Source organism: Podarcis pityusensis (genome assembly GCF_964106645.2).
Source record: "Podarcis pityusensis genome assembly, chromosome: 4".
NCBI classification, from domain to species: domain Eukaryota; kingdom Metazoa; phylum Chordata; class Lepidosauria; order Squamata; family Lacertidae; genus Podarcis; species Podarcis pityusensis.
This window is the reverse complement of record NC_138027.1, coordinates 53,598,478-53,622,790: the sequence shown is the minus strand read 5'-3', so window position 1 is coordinate 53,622,790 and position 24,313 is coordinate 53,598,478. Positions and strand designations below refer to the sequence as shown.

Genomic DNA, 24,313 nt, shown 5'->3' with positions numbered 1-24,313 from the left:
TAGTGTTGCATTCAGATTGTCTGCTAATTTGTGGTAGTACCGGTAATTCCTTTTGGGATGCCTCAGGTAACCAGCTCGTCACAGTATTACTTTGATTCTCAAATCATTTTCATTTGCAAATCTAGAAGCAGGAAAGTATGATAAAACTTGTCTAGGTGTATCGGCAACCACTCTTTGCTGCAAAGTAAGAGAAAAGCTGGTCAGATTTGTGAGTGCCTTTAAAGGGTAAAATGGGAGGCAAAACATTGGCAGACGAGCAGCCAGCACCAGGAGACACTGAACATCTAAAAGCAATGAGACTAACCATCTGTTTTCTGGCACGGCTCCTTTGCCTTTAGTAACTGCATAAGATTAGAGACACAAAAAAGAGCTCAAAATTACGTTTGTTGCCGCTTCTTCTAACTTGCCACCCTGTTGTTCAGTTCAGTCACCTACCGTGACAGCATACTCCTGTACGTGTCTATTGGGAAGTAAATCCACTGGGCTCAATGGCACTTGCTGCCACGTATGTGGGTAGTAGAGGATTGCAGCCTTGGAGAATGACCAGATTAAAAAACAGTTAATGGCACAGTCAGACTAGAGGATGGTCTTTTTCTCTGTGCTAACTCTTGTAGATTCTTAGACTGTGGGGGAAGATATATTTATAAAACAGTACAAACATAGCTGGCATAGAAAGACAACTTGAATGTAATGCCAACATTTTTTTGCTATGAATTGCCGATTGTCTAAGGGGCTATATGATACATTCCAATTAGAATATTTGAATTGAAAACATGATGTGGTTTGTGTGCCTCTTGCCAGCTCACAAGCATTCTGTTATTTAAATTTGATCCACAAAGATGAACCTTCAACTAAAAAGCATCAGCAAGGAGAAAAATAATGGGAGAGGATTAGATTTCTTTATGGCATTTTACAAAAATGATCTGTGTATGTCTCAAATGCAATAAAATAAGCAGTGTCTCTGACCGTAACTCCTTACTTTGATTGCATTAGAACCTCTTTAAACAGGTATTTTTTTTTTAATTTTTGTGTATGTGATTGTATGATATTATTTAAAAGGCTGTACAGCATTCAAGTGTCAGCATCTATATAATTATTTTTTCCTTTGACAGTCCAGTATATCAGAGCTATTGTGGGTGCATGCAACCATTTTTCTCTAAAATGTAAATAAAAGGGTTATAGCTACAAATCATGCTCAAGATTTATTTCAGTGTTCCTACCACATGAATTCTCTTAATAAGGCACATTTTGTGACCTTAGTCTTCAGAACTGCTGGCTGCAAATGTGCGAATCTTAATCATGTAGTGGTTTTGGGAAAGTTATTTTTTCTTCTTTGGAGCTTCCTGTCTCTGGGCATATGAGAGTGGTAAACAAATATTGCGCCAAATGTTGAGCCACTGCCCTAATTCTAATAACAATAAATCTCCTTGTTTTTGGTTGTGCTGAGCGGTGCTTGCACATTTTGTTTTCACTGAGGCTTATGAGGATGAGTCGGTGCACTATCTTGCAGCTGTTTTTGTATTTTACGTTATCACAGAAGCGTAGCTCAGCTTAGCAGGCTCTGTTTATGGCAGCCCAGGTTACCTCACTGACTCAGTAGCTGACATACTCAGCTTGAGCGATGCTGGCTGCCAGCTCCTTTTGATTTGAGTTTTGATCCACATTTTGGTGAAGTCATCTTTTAGCACCAATCTGCCTGGGAAAAACAAATGCTGACCTGCAGTTAAAAATAGGGCCATTATGATTTTTTAAAAGGAAGAATTAGTATTTTGATAGGGTAGGATAACATGCAACCTTTTAGTTCAGCATCTTGTACTTCTTTGCAAAGACTTGGGTTCATTTGTGATCAGTTGAACAGTTTTTTGTTTTAAGGAAGAGAAGGAGAACCATGTAATTCAGCAACAGCAACTATCTGCTGATGAAGTACTTTAAAAAATATATATCTCAAGGTATCATTAACATTTTGCTCATTTTAAGGAAAATAAAATTGTGTTTGAGAATGTTATGTTCAAGCAGGAGAATTATTTCAGACTTGAAATGTGAAACAAAGCTATATTTTTCTTTGGGTTTTTATGTATTGTCTTCATCGTTTGCTCCGTGACTATTAAACCCATAGTGATAAGTGCCTCCAACCTTGTTGTGTGACAGAGTTTGAGAGCCAGTCTCAGCAGCTGGCCATGGAATCCACAGTCAGAGCAGGCCACAAGATTCCAAAGGTCCAGAGGCAGAAAGGGCCTGCAACACACACATTTAGGTTTGTACAATTAAAGGAGATTTATCACCATCAGTGGCAAACTTTGGGGTCTCAAATTTCAGCAGGGTGCAGTGCCAAAATTCAGCACCCCCAGCCTCTCACACTCCATTCTAAATAATTGTGCCCCCCAGGCTCTGTGCCCAGTGGGCCAAACCAGTCACATTCTCCTAAATCCTCCTCTCTTACCATCACCCTAGCACAACAGATCCACTTTTTAAAAATGGACCTTTTGCAGTTAAAAAAGATACATCTTCTCAGAGTATCTTCTTCTTCATAGATGCTTCAAAACAAAGAAAACGGGTATTCAAAGTTCACTTTCTGGAGAATATATTTCGAATGAAAACTATTCACTGTCTAGCTAGTTCTCGTCTGAAAGGATAAACACAGTATAAATGGCTGGAGACTTGAAGATCACTTTAAGTTCTGGAGGAGCGAACAGGCCTCTTGATACAAAATCCAGGGTCTGGCTGGAAATAAGGAAGTTAAACTGGTACTAGCACTCTCTGCATGGAAATAGTAACTCCTCTGTAAGTTAATCTTTCCATCTTCTTGTCAGACATTAATATCATGCAAATATGTCTGAATCATTCTCATGCCTTCCACCCTTCAATAATATTTTCACAGTAGGCATTACACAGTAACAATAAAGCTGCATAATCCTTTTGTATGGCTATTGTGCTCTTGAGGTGTAGTAGGGCACCCAACAGCATTACATTCCTCCTGTGCTGTAATTAGTGTCTCCACCCATGCTTATAAGAATTTTATTATCACTGTCTTATAGAAGCAGCTCCACTTGTAGTCAGAGACTGCTCTGCTTCTCCATTAAGAGCTGGTTTTATTTAAAAGCATCAACTAATCCTTAAAAGCATGAGGCTTTTAGCCAAAGACGCTATTCCTAAAATAATTGTTTTATATGGGATGTTGTTTATGAAAGTTGGCAGTCTTCCCTCCCCCCTTCTGGTTTTGACCATCCTTCTTAACCCTCTCTCATATTTGCCATACACATGCCTTTGCACAGCACACAGGGGTCTCTGCAGGTGAAAGGTCCATTTATTTATTTATTTACTTACTTACTTACTTACTTACTTACTTACTTACTTACATTTATGCCTTTCATCAACCCTAGATATCTAAAGTTAGGTAAAAGTAGCCTTATATCTTAGCATGTTTAGTATTGCATTGTAAGCAGTGGTGCCATCTACGAGAGTGACAGTTAATGCTTCAATGCAGCCTTTATGAATTCCACCTCTCCACCATGATTCTGGACTACAGACCTTGGTCATATTAATTGTGGATGTACAAGAGAACAAGCAGAAGCTCTTAAAAAAAAACCCCACAGCTACACTGAGCTTCCTTTCATGTAAGCAAAGCTGAGAAGACATTCAATGATGGAAGGCTTCTTTTCCTCTAAGGGCCAGAGTTAGGAAGGAATGGAGACATGCTCATAATATTTTTCTCTGTGGAAAGCAGAAATCCTACAAAGAAAAGAGGGCCGCAGTTTATCATGATGTGGAAAATCATGATGTGGAAAACCCCACATAGTCCTTTCAGTTGCAACCAAGAAGCAGAGTCTCACTTGCACTGCACTTCCTGACGCATTTCTAGCATGCAAATCTAGGAAGACTCACCATCCTACTTTGCAGGACCTGTCCTACTCTTGAAAGCAGGAGTTGAGATTGCCCTAGGTTTTGGCCTGAAGTTTCAGGCTTTTAGGGCCTCCAGGGGAATAAGTACATTTCCATGTTGGGTGAGAGTATCAAGTAGATAAGCTTCCCCTTGCCACTGCCCTGCCCCTGTTTGACTTTTGCTCTGCTCAGCCACCCCTTTTCCATAAAGCTCCATCAGGAGGTACCCAAGCACAGTCAAGATCTTCCTGAGCCAGTTTCCGGCTTCTGTTCCCCTTCCTACAACATCACTCACCTAAACACCTGTTCCACCAGGTCCCCTGCTCTGCCAGGCACTACTCTAGTTCCCAGACTTTGCCCCCCTGTATTTTCAGGATCTGAGTCTCTGGGGATGAGTGGCATTCACAATAATTGTGAGGAAGTATGGTCAGGTGAATAAGACTTCAGTAAAAGAATGGGAAGGTGTTGATCTTGAAGGTCACTTTAAATTTACAGTGCACACAGATCTTACATCTTCTGTTGTACCAAGCTGTGTTTTTACTGTGCTACCTATTTATTTTTTATCCATGAATAGCATGAAATAAAGAACTACATATATGTTGACACAACAGTATTTTAAAAGTTCATGACTTACCAAGTTCCTTAAATGATCAGGGAAGCTTCCCTATAGAAGTTGCTGCTGCCTACATTCTGTGAATGACTGGCAAGAGAGAGAGAGAGAGAGAGCGCAGCTTTAGGGTCTTTTGGAGCAGTGATCAAGGAGGATAGTATCACCCATCTGGTATGGTGATTCTGAGAAGTGAAACAACCCTGGTACAGAAACGAAACTGTACCCGAAACACACACTAATGAGAAAGTAACCAGATGAAAAATCTGTGTTTTTTTAAATTTAAAACATGCACTTTAATCATCAAAAAGTCATATCCTGGGTCTATAGACTGAGTGTACATTCCACACTGGTCACAGAATAACTGCAAAGCAGACAAAACTGTCATCAATTTTTAGCATAGATAATTGCATACTTCCTCAGATTATTACCTAACAATGGTTTAAATAGGTCACACTAAATGAGGTAAGGGCTATTGTGATAACCACAATATGAAAGAAACACGCAAACTCTTTAATATTGTAGATATGATAGATTTGCGTGGACAGGCGGAGTCCCCAGATCCCAAGCGGTCCCCCCCGTCATGTGGAATAACGACTCAAGACAACATGCTATGGGATTAAATTGGCCACAACTTTATTAAATTTCAAATGTGGGTAGACCTTGGCTCAGGCATTGGGCATTCTCCCTCCCCAGTCCCCAGCCGGGGACCTAGGGAGCTTCAGGGTTATCCAGTGTGTGTGGGGGGGGAATGGGCCGGCTCTGGAGAACATATGTTCAAGCAGAGATAGCCGCCCCTGTTACGCCGCCGCCGCAGGGGAGAGCAATGACGACCTTTTGGCGTATGGTCAAAGCCTCCCTTCAGAAACCCCTTTAACGGGGAACCCTGGTATCGCTGCCGCAAAGAGGAAGATGGACTAAAGGATTCCGCCCAAGGCCTGATACCGCCAAAGTTGTGACGTTTTGCTACGGGAAAGGCGAAACCTGCCAATGCAGGGGAATTCCTATCCGGCCCTTTAACAGCGACCTTAACGTAGCAGCGCCCGCATACCTGTGAAGATAAGTTAACCTGCAAAACCTATGAAGAAAAGTTAACCTGCAAAAGAAGACATTAACTGAGGGTGGTTAGGGTGGGAGAAGCTCTGGAGCCAAGTGAGGATTCCCAGGGAAGATCCTCCCTCTATTGTGTGGGCAGGTAATCCCTCCCCTACCTGGCCTGGTCTCCTTGGCAACGCTTCCCCCAGGTGGGATTGGACAACTGACTGAGGTAGGTGGAGGCCTCCAGGTATCCCACCTGAGGGAAGGCAAAGCCAAGCCTATGCTGATGGGGCCGCTCCAGATCTAGGGCTGCGCGCGTCCACGCAAAGGGCGCCCCCCGTTTTAAGCGGGGAGCGGTCATTTCAGGTACATGGAAGGGTTTTCATGTTTCCAACAAAATTACACACATAAGCAAGAATTAGTCTTGCCATTTCTTCTTCCATTTTTTTAAAAAAAACATTCAAAATTAAATTTGGGGAACTATTTTGTAGTGATACTCTAATTATTTCAACTATGTAGAGCAAAGGTGGAGAACCTGTGGCCCTCCATATGTTGCTGGACTACAACTCCCATCATTCCTGGCCGTTGGCCAAGTTGGCTAGGGCTTGATGGGAGTTAGAGCCAGGGAACACTTGAAGGGTCATAGGTTTCCCATCTCTAATCTAGACATTTCATTCTTGAAGCAACAGTCTACCTAAATTATCCAGTCTTGCTTTTTTAAAAAAAATCATTTTCCAATACAGAGGATTAATATAGATAAGACAGATGTCTTAAGGAGCTATAAAACTGAGCATGCAAAACAGGAATTACACAATCAGCAAAGACTTTTACTTCATAGCTGGAGAACTGGTGGGTGTATGGCTAGAGAAATGTGGAAGTACAGACTGCAAATATGTAATGCTGCAGGGAACAAAAAGTACATGGAAGGATGGGAGCCTGCAGCAAAGTTGCAGACTAACTAATGATGATTGCAGAGACTGAGTCAGATGAGGCACAGATCATTCATAATTTTACCAGACAATGGAGCCTTCATAAAGGCCTGACAAAAGAGGGCAAGGGTTTGGCCCTGTGTGCATTAAGGCAGAGTGTTTTGGTGTCGGTAAAAACCAGCAACGTACTATTTGAACACTGGATTCAAAGTTTGAAAAGTGTATCTAAAGACTTGTATTGCAAAGGGGTCGGAGAAAACGATAACGAATATGAAGGGAAGTGGATTGCCTGTTTTTCTTCTCCCTCTCCCTGCTGGTCTATAAATTCTGCAACCTTGTGGGTGTTCCTCTCTACAGTTTACCAAAGGATGCAATGTTATATTGTAGTACACTTCCCCATTCTTTTTCCAAGTAGCTGTTCTTTCGTATCATTAATAAGTTGGCAGTCACAGTGAAGGCTGAAACACCAAGTTAAAGGAATTTTCTCTCTCTCCTGATCTGCTTCCAGATATCTCTTATCTTTCCTTAATGTAATGGGGAAAACTTGGGCCAGAATGAGATATTACCGAGGATACTCAAAACACCAACCCCCATTATCTTCCTCCTCTCTCTTGTTCCTGGCTGGCAACATCTGTTAATACAAAAGCATGGTGTGACATCATCGCCATAAACTGAGTTTCCTTCTGCCCACCAGCACAAACCAATGAAACGGAGGCAGGGAGCAGAAGCCCCTACTCCATTTCATTCATTATACTTAGCATCGGAGAAGAGAGTGGAGGAAGGAGATGCAAAGTTGCTGCTTGCTCATTACATAAAGAGAGAAAATGCATTTCCCCCACCCCCCAAAAAAGAAGACCACAGAGGACACAGGTTTGCATAAAATTTGTATGCACTTTATTTTTATCTTTATCTATGAATATTGAAATAATTACTAGGCGACCTCTGTGTCTGCTTAGCCTGCTGTCCTGTTGATGAGCAGTTATTGCTCCCTTCTAATGGTTCTTTAATCAATGGCACAATCACTGGTATTTTTATTCTCCCAGGTATTTGGGGTCCTGGTTCATCTTGTGGTTGAATGAAGTGTCTAGTGTTTTTGGTATAGTGAGTTTTTGCCTGATGTAGTGGCTGGCATATTGGACTAGGACCTGGGTCCAGGGAGGTCAGGGTACCATTCCCCACTCAGCTGTGGCGAGTTCACTGGACCAGCCACAGCTTCTCCGTGTAGCCTGCTTTGCAGGGCTGTTGTGAGGATAACACGGGGAGGTGGAAAACAATGTACACCCCTTTTAGCTCATGGGAGAAAAGGTAGAATATAAATGGAATAATAAATAATTTTTAATGCATTGCTTCCAAAATTGATTATTTTTTTAATGTATCATTCTTCTTTTTGCTTTATTGCAATTAGTTGCTTTGAGACTTTTGTGGGACTCAACACACATCTAAGTAAATAATTTTAAAAACAAAACAAAAATATTTGGATGGGATTCCTTCCAACTCTATAATTGCATGATTCTATGTTTTTATGTAGCTCAAGGATTTGTCCCACCTGCATTCCAGATTGCCAGTGCTCAGAATGCAAATTTCAGGAAGAGGGTGAATGGATTAGTCTCTGTTCAGTGGGGTAACCAAGGGAGTTTGCAAAGAGTCATTCCTCCTTGTTCCAGAAATTAACCTGGAGGCCCGGAGGTCTGCACTCATCTCAGACTCAGGTTAAACTGAGTAAGTAATGGCAACATCCAGTGAATAAGTCAAAGAGACACATTCCAGCATGATTCCACATTGCAGATGAAACAGGTTCCAGCACAGGGAGTTTACATACTCAAACTGCCACCAACAATGTCATGATTAGGTTGCATCATAGTCTAGACACAGGACAGTGTGGGCTAGCATCTGATGTGGTCAAGTGAGAGAATGTCTTTCCTGCACCAGCTGGAGATGATGTTGCAACATTTAAATTGGTAGACGTGTAACAGTGGCAATGTGCATTGCTAGAAGCAGGGAAGATTCCTGAGTGATCATTAAAACATACAACTGATTTCTACCTGCATGCTTACTTGGGGATAAGCTACCGTACATTGAATGGTGGCACTTCCTTCTGAGTAAACATCCATGGATTAGGACTGCTGCACATTCCTTAAATGTGGATTAGTGAAATTAATAAACATTTGACAAATAATACCATCATGCAGCATATCTGAATTTCAGGAAATCTGTGGCATGTCTGGGGTTTTTTTTTAATAGGCAGTGTATGTGGTAGATCAGAATCCTCCGTCCTTAAATTCACAATAGGAGGAAAGCTTTGATTGGTGCCATTGGGAGATTTTAAAAATTGCAGCCACAGACAGGCAATTCTGATCACAACTGTAATGGGTGCAGAAAGTTAAAGCTGCTTCCTTGATTTAAAAATCAAGCATATCAGGACAAACATCACATCTAATCTGGCTCTCAGAAAGGGAACAGACATCTGGCTACATTTTGTAACAGAAATGTTGCAAATGCCTCACTCCAGGAAGCTATTCTGATTGTTTACATTAATGTTCATTCACCTCACAGCTCTGTGTGAGGTCTAATGCTCCCCTGTCCCTTTTCTGTTTCGCACAGTATTTTGTGCAAGGGTGCCAGTTTGGCATAATCTCTATTTTAAAGCACTCAATTCCTGGGAACTGTAGTTGGTTAAGAGGGTGCTTGGAATTGCAGCTCCGTGAGGGTAAAGTATATGTCACAGAATTTTTCAGGGGAATCCATGTAGTTAAATGTATGGTGTGTGGGCAGCTGAAGAAACCTTGTTGAGAAAATGGCTAAGCCTGCTACTGAAGCTCACGCACACACATGTCCGCACGTGCATGCGCGCACGCACACACACACTCTCTCTCTCTCTATCTATCTAGCATTTGCAGTCTATAAAGATATGAAATAAATGTACACACTGTAATTCACAGGTGGGTAGCCTGTTGGCCCAGAGGCCACCCTCGGCCTCCCCTGATGCCTCCTGAAGCTGCTTCACTCTTCCAGCCCCTCAAACTTCCTTCCGTTCTGTTTGTTCCTTCCATATTTCTCATGGCTTTTAAAAGTGTTCACTTCCCCACTCCCGGAACAGGTGGCATTTTATTTAATTAATTTTTTTAAATAAATAAATAAATAAATAAATAAATAAATAAATAAATAAATGTAAATACCCCACTTCTATGATTTGAGGAAAATAACTCTCCCTCCCTTCACAAGGTGTTCAATAACAAATTGGTAGGCTCCTGCTCCAATAAATTACTTTCACTTGCTTACTTTCAGTAGGTATTCTGGTTAGAGAGAGAGAGAGAGAGAGAGAGAGAGTAATCTCATCAAGCCGTATGGGGTTGCTAGATGCACGAGACCTCCATAGGGACTGGGAGTTCTAACCTGAGGTAGCCATGTTGAAGACTGAAGTGGGATGGTCTTTATCCAGAATTAGTTAATCCAGAATATTTCAGCTATTGCTGGCATGTGCCCCCTTGACAAATTTGCCCTGAGGGAATGCAGACCTCATCAGCCCCGCCCCACCCCCAGCTGCAATTTGCCACAGTGAATTGTTTTTCATAAGCACAAAGGTGACTACTACGTGCTACCATTTGTAAAAGGGAAATGACATTGCAGACCTATGTCGCATTATTGCCACAAGGAGAAATGAGCTAAATCTCATAAAGCACTTTTGTTCACAGTGCAGTGTGCACTTATCATTTTGATGGAAATTCTGGGTATGCTGCTGTAGCCTGGGTTGTGGCCTTTGGCTTTACAAATGTTACATAAATGGTAACTTATGCAGTGAGACAATGAGAATAGACTTGCCAGACTTGCCAGGTACAGGATTAAATATACTAACATAGAACCTTATTCAGTTTGCCCCAGGCATCAAGCCAAAGGAAGTTTTTAGTAAATTGGTCTTAAATTAGGTCTTTATCTCTTAAAAATCGAAATGAACAAAGAGCAAACTATTCCCACTATTTCAACAGCAGTGGAGATACTTTCCTTCCCTCACCACCCCATTCCTCAACTGATGGAGCAGAGGTTGATCTTAGATACTTTCCAGCCTCCCACTGACTCCAGAGACTCCCATCTGAATTTTAGGCTTGAAGGAGTTATTACTACTGCTACCTCTGCTTCATAGGGTAAAGGTAAAGGGTAAAGGGGCCCCTGACCATTAGGTCCAGTTGTGGCCGACTCTGGGGTTGCGGCGCTCATCTCGCTTTATTGTCCAAGGGAGCTGGTGGTCATGTGGCCAGCATGACTAAGCCGCTTCTGGTGGCTTGCACTTTGACGTGCTTTTGAACTGCTAGGTTGGCAGGAGCAGGGACCGAGCAACGGGAGCTTCGGGGATTTGAACCGCCGACCTTCTGATCGGCAAGTCCTAGGCTCTGTGGTTTAACCCACAGCGCCACCCACATCCCGCTTCATAGGGTAGACCCATTGAAATGATTGAGACTTGAGTTAGGCATGACAGACCTCCATTGAGTTCAACTCTTCACATGACTATATCTGGATTCAGTGCATACTGTGCTAGGACTCCATTCAAACGCAATGTGTGAATAGCTGTCATCAAATCTACACACTAGCTAACAATGTGGTAGTATATAAGCAGTGAATTAAAAAAGTCCATCAAATAGAATTATCAGTAAGCAACAAGTGACACATATAGGTGTGTGCCTTTGTGGTCTTGTGGTTTATTTAGTTTGTGGTTAAAAGGTAGTCTTCTGTAAACATGAAATCGGGTCTTCCTTGGTTTGCTCTGCCATATTGTAACCTCAAATCGTAACCACAGATCACTTTTCTGTGGATGGAATCCCACTGCTGTCCTGGTTGTCATGGAAGAGCTTTTGATCCCGCAGCACCCAAAATCCTAGAAAATTGTCTGCATGGAACAGGGTGGAAGAGAGTGTGGGGAAGTGCAAGCTGGCAAACATTACCTCCCCTGCTTTCTTCTTAATGGAGGTATTTGCTGGATCAAAAGGCCTTCTTACCATAAGCACAAGGGCAACAATTGGATTCCACCCTGTATTATTTTAAATGAAACTTTCTATCTAGTTTTTTTTAATGGAACATTTTCTTTCAACATTGCAAATTCATAGGAAACTGACTTTCTGGAGTAAACCACAAAAAAGCACGAAACAGATTTGGTGTAAGAAACTGAGGCATCTGCTGTCCGATAGCATTTTATTTTATTTTTGAACTTGCTGAAACTTTTTAATGAAATGCATTATTTGCTGTATTTTATTTATTTATTTTTTAAAAAAATCAATCGGTCCTACCTCCACCTGCTGATCTGAATGTTCTTTCAAGCTTTCGTGTCAGTTAAGTTAAATAGAATATGTTCACCGATACATCAAATAGTTTTCAATGTTTTTATAGCTCAAGGGTGACTAATATGAATCAGGTGTAAAAGTAAATGTCCTTTTCTGTTTCAGGGAAGAGCTTCACATTGACCATCACAGTCTTTACAAATCCTCCACAAGTAGCTACGTACCACAGAGCCATCAAGATCACAGTGGATGGGCCTCGAGAACCAAGAAGTAAGTATTCAGATAACATGAAGTCCTAACCTAAAGACACAGAAATAGAATGAACACGCACACCATTCTATTTAATAAACTTTGAATCTGATCTTACAATTAAATTTACTCAGGCTGTAATCCTGTGTACCTGGGTGGGGGCCTTGGGCCAACGGCAGTCCTTCAAGCCCGAGCTCCTCTCCCCAGGCCATTCCTTTCACTGGCCTTGCTTCACACTCCCCTTGAGTGTTTCTGCCTGGCTAGAATGTGCCTTCCAACACTGAAAATGCCTTTCGTTTCCTGGAGGTGCAGCCAACTGTACAAAAGCAAAATTTTCATTTGTTGCCCCGCCCACTTTTGCCTCTGGCCCTGCCTTCCCTCACTGGCATGTGACCTCCAGAAGATTCCCCAAAGGAAATGTGCCCCTCAGGCTGGAAAAAGTTCCCTGCCCCTGCTAGATGCAGTTCTTTGGGAGATGGAACTCAATGGGGTCTTATTTCCAAGTGAACATGTGTAAAAACTGCACTGTTCAATCTGACTGGCTGCATTTTAGATCTCTAGCTATATGGTTTGGGGAAATCAGTTAGCTAGGAAGTTACACTGTTTTAAACCAGACTTGCACTGCGGGGGAGGGGGCTCCCCTAGGGATCTGTTTTGCATGGCTATTGATTTGGAAAGAGACAGTTGAAATGCCTTTTTGAAGAGAATGAACAGGGATAGTAGATGTAGAAATTGACAAAGGATGTGGGATTTCAAACACACCATGCATATTCTTCAGCATTTCTTGCTCACTTTGGAATTTAGGAATTTTTATTTTAGAAACAAAATAGCCCTGTTCAGACTCCCCCCCCCCTTTCCCCTCAAAACTGGCAGATGGAACAGAGGTGAAAGGGGTGGGGGAGGCAGAAAAACGGCAACCAGTTGCTCTTGTGTGCAGCTTATTGTATCTCATGCCGGTTTGCAGCTTAAGAAAACAGTAATTCTTGAAGGCAACACTTCAAGCAGGCAGATGGAATTTATTCCGCTGAGGCGCAGATCTTCAGTCAAGTGACTGCCATTTTTTTTTTTTCATTTTTAACAATTAAGAATGAGCAAACAATATATGGTATCTCCAGGGATAAATTCAAAATACTCACATGAGCACAGTGTGTGCAGGAGGGGAAATTCCCCACCCCAAAGCCACCTCGTTGCTGAACTAATGCAATACGTTCCCTTCTCATTGCCCAAGGCAATAATTAACTTTACTGTAGAATACTCATATTTGTATTGAAATATCCTCTTGTATGCTGAGGTTTGTGGTTTCTTCTTATTCCCCACCCCACCACACGCACGCACACACATTTGGCAGAGGCAGTGTGGCTGTAGCAGAAGTCAAAACGGGAAGAACATAGAAACAAGCGCCCGTGGGAGGGAGAACATTGCAAGTTAGGATTGAGTTCCAAATCAATTCTGTACATTAAAAAAAAAAACCTTTGTGTGAAATCGTAGCAATCACTAATACTGATAGAGCACTGGCACCAACTTTAACAGACCTGTGAAGACTTGATATATAATGTTCTTCATCAGTTTCGTTTTTACTAGTTCATCTTGCTAGCTTCAGACTAATTCCTCTTTCTTTTCATGCAGTTTCCATCTAAGTGTTTGTATGCATTTGGACTACACGACTGTATATGTAATCTAGAGGATGTTTTTAAAATTAATTCTCATAGTGCAACACTGTGTTTTCCAAGCAAAATGCAATGATATTCAGCTGCCTTAAACATGCAGTACCCTGCCGCAACCCTGCTAGATACTTATGCGTGTGTTTGTGACTGCAGTAGCGTCATGGGTTCATGCTTACAATATCACTTATTTTTATATTTCTTTAGAGCATTTGTACACTGCTCTTCAGCCAAAAAAACCTCCCAGAGTTGCTTGCATACAGTCAATTAAAACCAGACAGTCCCTGTCCATAGGATTACAATCTTAACACACACACACACACACACACACACACACACACCACACACACACACACACACGAAAAGAGGCAGGGAAGGAAGGGGGGCGGAAATAAAACTTAGGTACTAATTCTTAAACAGCTTTTATAATGACCAACTGGCACAGTTCAGGAGATACCTGACTGAGTTGGTCTTTTGACAAAGCGGATGGAATGATTATGAATGGCTTACAAATACTGAGCTACATATCTGTCCCCCAATCAGTAATATTACCCCACCCTTTAGAAACAATTTCCTATCTTCTTTCCAGGCCTGGAGCATGCCCTTGTGGAGACACCTCCCACCTGCCCCCATCAAACTCAAGTTGCAGGAACAGTATAATTAGTGGGCAAGGGATGGGTGACCCGTCATCTGCACAGGTTGTGCTACAGGCACATCCTGTGCATCACTGGGTACCTGTTGTGAGCTCCTTGATGAAGGGAAGAGGGTTAGGAGTAGCAGCATCCCTTCTCTTTTCCAGAGCTAGTCTGCTCCAGTCTGACCACCTCTTAGAGTTTCCTCAGCAATAGCTATCCTGCTTACAGAAGGCTATCCATAACATTGGATCTTAGGTTCAGCTAGTGATGAATTAGGCCTAGCAGTGCTTATACAGCATCGACAAAACAAACACCTGCTTTTCTTGTTGTTGCCTGGAAATGCACACTTCCTGATAGCTTTCATGTGCACACCCCTTCTTCTGTGATAAATCCATTAGTACTACCACTTGAAGACATTACCTAAAAAAATACAGGAATGCCATAGGAGTGAAATTAATAACGGGTCTAAAAATGAGGGTCTCCAAATGAGCAGGGGGGTCTCAAAGAGTGGCTCTACATCCTCCAAGTACCTTGTAATTATTGGATTGGATCCAGACAGTGTTATTCACACTTCAGTTCCATTAAAATCGTGACAACTTGCTCTATTGATTTGAATTGGAATGAAGCATGATTAACTTAGTATGGATCCATCCTGTTAATACTACTGCTGCTACAACTGTGTGTGTGTGTGTGTGTGTGTGTGTGTGTGTGCGCATGTGTGTGTGTGTGTGTGTGTGTGAGAGAGAGAGAGAGAGAGAGAGAGAGAGAGAGAATAGGCATGTTTCTACCTATATATTCTAGGAGCTCTTATACATTATATGCCAGGTATAGATTTATTAGGAGAGATGGTCCAAGAAACACAGTAAAATTATATCCCTTCTGGGCCCATCGTGCTAGCTGTCTTCTTGGCAAATCAAGCTTTGCGATACCAAGAATGTCAACCTATAAGATTTCATATTTTTAAAAGCAGCATGGGGGTTCTTACAAAGCATGGGGCTGGCAATGAACACACTTTGTACTTTGACTCCCAAGTGGATTTTCACACAAGGATATGACATCTTGTCATGTGATGGACAGGAGGGTTGCACCCACCCAACTGTCAAAATTGTTCTGCAGTATGGAGGATTGATAAAGACCTGGCTCCCAGAACCAAAAAATTTACCCACCGTCTTATATAAAAGATATTAAATGTAGTAAGTATATATTATGAAATAAATATTACTCCCCCCAGAAAACAACAACACCCAACTGCGTAGTTTTTAGGAAGAACTTGAGCTTTAAAATATTTGGGGAAGAAAGACTGAAGGGACACTGAGATTACTAATATTTTGAAATCACTAGTAGTTATCCATTAGCAGCCTATTTTCTTTCCTCAGTGAAACACATCTAAATATAGAACTACACAGAAAATAAGGATGGCAATGATAGAGATCTCACTTTATGGTTTCTAAAACGAACATTCAATTTATGATATCTTTTATTTTCCATTGTAGAGGCATCTGAAACTTGCATTCATTAAATAAATTCTGGTGGAGCGTTTGCCAAAAAGACTTAAAGGTTATTTTCCATGGTGGTGAGCTTATGAATCACAAACCAAAGTTGCTTTTCTATGAGCCACTTCTTTGAAGAAAATCATTACCTAGATCAAGAAATGTAGTAGACGTACAAGGATTCTTAAATTAGCTACTTTCCCCAAGGCTATTTCAGTTATTGTATTTTTCAATGAACAAATAATGTATTTTCCCTCTTTTGAGTGTGTCTTTAAATGCTTCTCTGCCATTTGTGGATAAGGCTATCAATAGCTGCTAGTGCTAGCCCAGTATCAGAGGCAGATTATCTCAGAATATGATTTGCTGAGGATCATGAGTGGGAGAGAACTTCTGATCTCATGTAGTGCTTGTGAAGCTTCCATAGATTTCTAGTTAGCCACTGTGGGAACAGAATGTTGAACTAGAATAAGCCTTTGGTTTGCTCCAGGAGGGCTCTCATGTTCTCATTGTTTTAAACCAGGCTTCCTCAAAATCAGCCCTCCAGATGTTTTTGGCCTACAACTCCCATGATCCCTAGCTGGTCAGGGGTGATGGGAATTGTAGTCTCAAAACATCTGGAGAGCTGAGTTTGAGGAAGCCTGTTTTAAATACTACAATTCTAAACCTACGACCCATTAATTTTTTCCTTATGGAAATCAAGCCATGAACAAATTTCTACTCAGAGGTGTGTCCTACTGAGGGTGCCCAAGAGAGGTGTGGGGAAAGAACTATGTACCCAGCATCTGCAGGTTGTGGTGGTGGTATGTGTATTGAATTGATTATCAGTTCTGTACGCGCGCTCTCTCTCTCTCTCTCTCTCTCTCTCTCTCTCTCTCTCTCTGTGTGTGTGTGTTAGTACAAAGTGCCACTATGTGAAGACCCCACCAACAGTGATCTGAACTGACAGTACTGTTCATTGGGCAAGGAGAATAGGAGATCCTCTCTCAACCACTTATACACACACACACACACACACACACACACACACACACACCCCTTCTTATCAAAAGGGCATGACTCAGTAAAATAAAGCAACAAGCCTTTGTGCACTGAGATCTGAACTCCTTGAATAATGTCCCCTCCAGTGTGTGCTCGGCATTAAGAAGATTCATAAGCCCTTTCCTGAAATTGCTCCTCCCATTTTGAGTAGGTAGCTGTAGCACCACAGAATGGAAAGAGTGTTTCTCTGTCCTCAGTGCTTCCCTCACTGGCAGCCAGTGAGTAAACAGCCTGGCTCAAATACAGGAACTGCAGACAAAGAAACTTTGTGGTAGCAAATGGGTAAGGGTTGTAGCAGGTGGGGGTGGGGAAGAGAAGGTGTAAGATTACACAACTTGGATTGCTACCAGAGGGGACCTATTTTCGCCACCTTATTGTTAGTTTTTGCCTCTCCATTTGCATTTCTCTTTCTTTTGCCTTCATGGTGGAACACGGGAATGCAGGTGGTCAGGCCACTTAGGGCTTTACAGGGCAGCTGCAGCAGCACTCTGAAATAAGCTTTGGAAGGGGTAGATCTGCACCACACATTTAAAGTGCATGACTTCCCCCAAAGAATACTAGGAACTGTAATTTGTTAAGGATGTCAGGGATTGTAGCGCTGTGAGGTGGGGTGTCCTGAGCCCCGGACCTGCCTGGCGGCAAGTCAGTATGTCAAGTCCAAAACTCAACAGTCAGGAAACAGGGTCCAGGGTCAATCCACATCAGCAAAGTCCAGAATATGCAGTCCAAGGTCAACAGTAATCAGGAAACCCAGTCCAAAGTCAACCCCAAAGCACAGTCCCATGGTTGTCCAGGGGCATTCAAGCCAAGGTCCATCAACCTGAGCAGTTGAGCAGACACAGCCCCTCAGCTCTGCTTCCCTTTTATACTTTGCCTGCTGATTACAGCACCTGGGCTTGACGAGGTATGCGGCCCTCACCTGTTCAGAGTCTACTCCAGCTGAGGAATCACACACCGCCTCCCAGAGCTAACTAGCCCCACCTGGCCAGTTAGGGAGCTGTGAGTCCTTGCCTGCCTCAGCCTCCTAGAGCACCCCTTCCACTGCTCCCTATGACTCAGAGCCTGCCATGTTTATGGAGAAAGGGGCCCTTCTGGCTCTGGTGATGGCTTCTGCTGCTTCCTGTACACTGACTGCCATCCCCTCACTATCCTCCATCACCCTGTGAGTACTTCCTTCTCAATCCCCAGTTTGCCCCGGTGTCTCCCAGTCCCAAATTCACCCTTGATTGGATCCTCTTCCTCCTTCCTGTAATCCTGCCAGTTCATGACACGGTTTCCAGAATTCAATTGGGGGGGGGGGGAGTCATGTGCTTTGAATGTGCAATTGCGTGTTCTTCAGATGTATGACATGGATCTTCCAAAAGACTAATCTCATAGGCCTCTAAGACAAATGGGTCAGAAATTGTAAGATGTTTATGTGTTGACAAAATGAAAATTAGTAATGCCAGCTAAATATAAAAGTTATGGCTTTTGAACCTACTACTGCTACTACTACTACACATACATGCATGTGGCATTCTGGGCTGGTTTTTGTTACCTGCTGGCTGTATCTTTTCGATCGAGCCGCTGACAGTTTTGGTTGACCACACCACTTCACTGTTGAAAGTTAATACTGTTTGACTCATTCTGTGCTGTTTGCATCAAGCCAAAGAAAACAAGGGGAAGAATAATCTGCCTGTGTGCAGTTTGGAAACTTCTCAGAGACTCTGCATGCAAAGCACTATATAGTAGCTTACTATATCTCTTTGCAAGCTGCAGAGGAAAAGGAGGAAGCAAACAGCATAGCATGTGTAAGACTATGCAGCACCATGGACGACATGAGAGGGTGCAGGGAACTGCAAGAATACTTGTATGTAACAAACTGTTAGTACAATGGAGAGACTGTTAAGGAAGTTAAAGGGGGGGGGAATACTAAGCCATTCCAGTTTCGACATGCAGAGATGTTTATTTCAGAGGCAGGGGGAGTTGCTCATTTTATCACAAGTGGGTTATTTTGGTTCACGTTGTAAGAGTAAACATTCAAGCAAGGGAAAATCCACTTTTCCTTCCACCACCCCATTTGTTAAGCAAAGTTTTGATGACTCAGGGCATGAGCAATGGCATAGAGGGCCTTTTCATTGGTAGAGTGAGTCGCTTTAGTTACTAGTGACTGTTTTTAACTCTTGAAAGACAGTTTGGAAATGAAATGGGTTCATTATATTTCTGGGAACACCCTGTTACAAATTTACTATAGTGACTGACTTCAGTGGCCATGATCCAGAGATTCTGTTTTGCATGTAAAGACAGACTTCCATAGGTGGGGCAGCTGTTTGCCAGCAGTTTGTGAAGAAAATCAAGCAGGATACACAGAAGCCATTCTGCATGCAGAATGCTGCTAACTGTACACATAGATTGAGAAGGGCTGTAAAGATTTTAAAACTTTCTTAAAGCTAAGTTAAATTCTTGTGTGGAATTCTTGCTCATGAATGTTGTCAATATTCTATTGCTACTATTGCTGTTTAACATTTACTTTGTGCCCGCTAGGGATGGACAAATCAGATTTTTAATTTCATGTGTTCATAAATCAATTTCATCCTGTTTCTGCATTAATCTACAGGGTTCCCCCCCCCAAAAAAATGTACCAAGATAGACATTATTTTTGTATGCAGTATCTTAACATTATCTTTGAACACCTTTAAATTTAAAATAAACATTTTTGTATGCATTTTGGTACGTTTTTAAAGCTGAAATCTAAAATCTGTCTCAAAATTCAGAGAAGTGCAAAAACTGTAAGATACCTGTATTCTGTTCCACATATTAGTCTGAGAAGTGTAAATCAGGTCAGCTTGCTTAAAAATGGGGTTCAAGCAAAATCTTCAAGTATCTCTAATGTCAATGCAGCACTAGGCACAATATGGCAAAATGAATACAGATTCTGCCCAGGAGACTTAAACAGTCCCCATTTGTCTCAGAAGATAGAGGTGGAAAGAGAGATTCAGAAATGCCAAATATACTTAGTTAGGTAAGCCCCGCCCTGCATAATCAATCACATGATGCTGTGCACTATTTGAATGGCAATGCCGCTTGAATATTTTATTGGGGGGGGGGGACAAAGAGACTTCAGCCCATAGGGGTTGGCTCCTATGAGGCACGCTTTTTCTAATGCTCTGGTAAAAAGAAAACATTTATTACGAAAAGAACCCCTCAAGTGATGCTAGCAAGCATGCTTCACACCAAAGGCAATTGAAAAGGCACTCCAGAATCACCAGCCAATCAGAGCTGAGGGGAGAAATTCTCAATGCTTTTTGCCAGATTAATTTTTTTCTATGGCAGTAATGGTCCCCTTTGCAAACTCTGAAGCACAAGTTTAATGTATTAGGAGCAAGGAAAGCAGCACCCTTCCTTTGAGACATCTGGCTCTCCTCATTTAAGTGTTTTCTTAACAGACCTCTTCTTCCACACTTACTTTGCTTTTGCATGTCCTCAAACAAACTTGTTTTTGGTGAGTGCTGGAAGATAGAACATGTAAATAAAGGAAGGTTTTTCCTAAACCCTTCACATTCTGGCTGGCATTAGTCTTCGCTTTAAAAGTTCTTTTAAAAAGAATTCCTATGTGCCTGTTTTACATTACTTTTACCGTATTGGCCCAATTATAAGCCGCACCAGCAAATAAGCCTTATCTTTAAAATTCATGGGGGGGGGGTAAGAGAAAAAAATACAGTACCCTAATATAAGCCACTCCCTTAAAATTGTGCTGTGCTGGTGGTCCTAGGAGCTACGTACTGCCGTGGCACCCGCCATCTTGCCTCACCAGAAGTCCTGTAAAAGCCAATTTTTGTAAGGTCACAATTTTAAGCTGCACTTTAACTTTTCACAGTCGGAATTTGTGGGGAAAGTGCGGCTTATATTCAGGCCAATACTTCAGTGGGCAGGCTTATCTCCAAACAAGAACTTATGAAGTAAGCCACTTTTTCTAAACAAGGAAGTTACATGTTTCTGTGTACAGAAACGTGTGTATCCACAACTTGGGTGTACACCTCCAGGACCCTTCACACATAACAATCAGTGCCGGATTTACGTATAAGCTAACCAAGCTATAGCTTAGGGCCCCACTCTCTTGGGTCCCCCAAAAAATTTAAATGAAAAAAACAATTGGATGTACATTTCCAAAAAAATAAGATAAAAAACAAATAAAATAAAACCTACATACAGGTTGAGCTTAATAATTATTTCACTATTAATATACTTCTTCCTAATTGTATTTCACTATTAATATACTTCTTCCTAATTGTATTTCACTATTAATATACTTCTTAATTGTATTTCAGTTCAACAATTATTTTGATAAAATACATATTTTGTTACGTGCAAATGGCTTTAGATACCTGTTAGATCCATAAATTACCATATAGCATATATTAAACACAAAAAGCAGTGACAATTTGTTGTTGACAAAGGGCAGCTGGACATATAAAGGGCCCCATTACTTTCAGTAGCTTAGGGCCTCATCAAACCTAAATCCGGCCCTGATAAGAGTGATCAGTTTTAGGGGTTGGCATGTGCATTCCACATGACACCTGGTATCCTGTGCCTCGTTAGAGAACCTGCCTTTTTAAGGATTCCCAATTGCGTGTTATAAATAAGACTCTTGTTTTTGCTGGACTAGACTGACATGTCTACCCCTCTGAAAGTTCTGCACACCTAGTTTGTTTATGTGGAGGCTTTTCCAGAAGTGATGCTGAATGAGTAAAGGAGCTGAGAATAAGGATGATGGTGCAATATTTCTCCCTCATCTATGTATGCTGTTCATTGTCATGGGTCAAGACTCCTGTTGTTCAATGGAGAAGCCTGCAATCCTCAAATGCTGCTTATTTGCCTGTTGGACTTGGGGACAGCAAAATAAAGGCAGCTGTGGAAAATATTGATTTGATAATCTTGGAGTTTATGGTAAAGGCATAGGTTTGCATAAAAAGCAAGATATGACATTTTGTACTAAAATTCTAAAAAAATTCTTATCATCATCATGATCATCATCATCTCAGCAGTCATTAGATTATAGTGCATTTGGATTAAAAAGAATACCAAGGAATATATTTCCAGCCCCATCCACCCTAAGGCTTCTTTCATTAATGTGAAACATTTTGTTTAGGCTGTGATCCATTACACACTTGCTTGGGAGTAAGTTCCATTAAACAGTATGGGTTATTTCTGAGGAAACATGTACAGGATTACACTGCATGTTGATAAAATATAGGATGACGTGAGAAATATTACTTAACCCACTGACACTTTGTTTCAGTTTTAAATTCACATTCTGTTTTTGTGAGGATCAATTAATTGAAATGATTCATTGCTTCATATGTGGAAAACGTTGTACGTAGATTCAGTAGAAACATAGAATTGTAGAGTTAGAAGGGACCACAAAGGTCATCTGGCCCAACCCTAGTTTAAGCTTGTGACAATCCTTTGCTGTAGGTCAGGCTGAAAATGTGTCACTGGGCAAAAACCAGGCCCCCAGATTCATAGATTCGTGATGGTTTGAAACTGGGGCTCCTAAGTTTGGGCTCTTAAGTAATACTTGGAATGTAGTTGCTAATATCTTTCATTTTGTAGGTGTTAACTATTCACATACATACAGCCACTTCATTCGTTATAATTTTTCAGATCCATATGAATGAATGGGGTTTTTTTTCACACAACTAAGTTAGATCTTACCCCTTAATTGCTATCAAAAAGGGAACTGCTTTAACTCCTGGAAGCACTGGTAACTGCAAGAAAATTAGTATCTACTGGACTGCATCATGTGTATACAACATCCTATGCAGAAATATGATGTGTGATGAAAATGATGTGCAGATGTCACATGTGAGGATGACCATGTGGATTTATTTCTTTATTTCATTTGCAGGCTAATAACCTGCAGCCAATCTCTTGTTCATGTGCAAAAAACCCAAAAGAACCAGCATGAGTGATCCTGTGTAGAGGACCTAGACTCTTCATTGATCACAACATTCACAAACAAGTGCTTTTCTGTAGCATGAAGTGGTTCTAATCTAACATGAAGAGAATTGGCAACAATCGGTGCTATAAAAAGACAACAATCACGTCTACTGACCATTTAATTAATTACATGTATTATTCTAATAGATTTCAGTAGATTTTTTATTATTATCATTAAACATCTTGCCAGAAAAATAACAGTCCTCAAAGTCATGCTGAAAACCACACAGAATAACAACTGACAAAAATATGAAAGGAAGGCATCTCACAGACGTGTTAAATTGGATGCATAAATAGTTCTGAACTGAACTTCTAATGACAACTGTATCTTATATGTATTGTTAGATCTGCCAGGCGTTACTCTGGAATCAAGATTCTGACCTCAAGGCGTTCAAGCCACGAGGCTGAAAATAATCACCACGTCGATGACATTTTACATATGTACACAGCTTGCACGACTCCAAGCGTTTGCATTCGAGCCGAGTGTCTTGAATCCAAGTTTGAATTTGCATTACTGACAAATGAAAGAAAGGCTTTTGCATTTGAACTATAAAAAAGTATTAAATAAAAGTATTTTTCTTTTTATCTTTTTAACAAGAGCAGGAGGGAAGTGGAGTGGAGTGGAGTGGGTGTAAAAGATACAATCACTTCTCAAGTCCTGTGCTCCCCTCCCCTTTCCATTCCTGTGATAATTTATAACTCAGTGTGGAATCCGAGACACAGTGAGCTGTGCCAAAGGATCTGGCAGGAGGAAGAAGAGACGAGTTGCTCAGATTTGGAACATCAGCACAAGTTATAAAATTTAATTTTAGCTACTAGGCACTACTTTTAAGTGTGTGTTTTCCTCTTAGAACTTTCCTTAAAAAAAAAGTTCAGTGTCCTCATGAAAATGCTTTCAGGGCTGTGTGGAATAGTGTTCTGTAGAGCAGGAGACACGTTTGACTTTGTCAGGCAGGACTAGATATTCATTTGATGACCCACCTCAGGTGAAAATAAATGGCAATTATGTGTTCAGATTTTATTTAATACCCCAAGGAACAAAAGAATGAGATGCAAGAGGCTTTTGTTGTGGATTTTGTTGCCCACAGCACACACATCAGTCTGTGTGATGTGTTTGGAGAGGTTACTTTCTGTAAGAGTTTCCATCACTAAAACTGCAGGGGCTATCTCCTAAAGAAGAAGAATTCCTTCAAAAGGAAAACTTACTCATTGCAGTAAGTAAATAGAAGCAGTTTAGGGAAAGGAGTGGAGTAGAATTTTTTTTTTTTAAGGCTTAGCAGCATCAGAGATGCAGCCGTTTTCACTCTTTTCAGACAAAATAAAAAGGAATTGGTTGAAAGAAATAGAGCAAGGGGAAAAGAATTCCATATTTGGGGAGAAGATTTGCTAATGTCCTGCCTTTTGTGAGTCTCTTGATGTCAGCTGATATGTTCACCCCATCCCAAGTGTGACGGTATGCGTGCATCATTCCAGCACCACCTCCTTTTCCTGAGTGCTGCTAGGATATTGTCTGACTGCACTGGTACAGAGATGAATCACTC

At 41.4% G+C, this 24,313-nt stretch overlaps 1 protein-coding gene across 2 annotated transcripts in view; it reads left to right on the top strand.

Moving 5' to 3' along the window:
* The window catches only part of RUNX1 (RUNX family transcription factor 1), a 180,811-nt gene that overhangs the window by 108,842 nt on the left and 47,656 nt on the right, over nucleotides 1–24,313 (top strand). For both annotated transcript variants that reach the window (XM_081004464.1, XM_081004463.1), the window contains exon 5: nucleotides 11,886–11,990. In XM_081004464.1, the coding sequence (XP_080860590.1) occupies nucleotides 11,886–11,990 (105 nt within the window). The remainder of the gene's footprint in view (nucleotides 1–11,885; nucleotides 11,991–24,313) is intronic.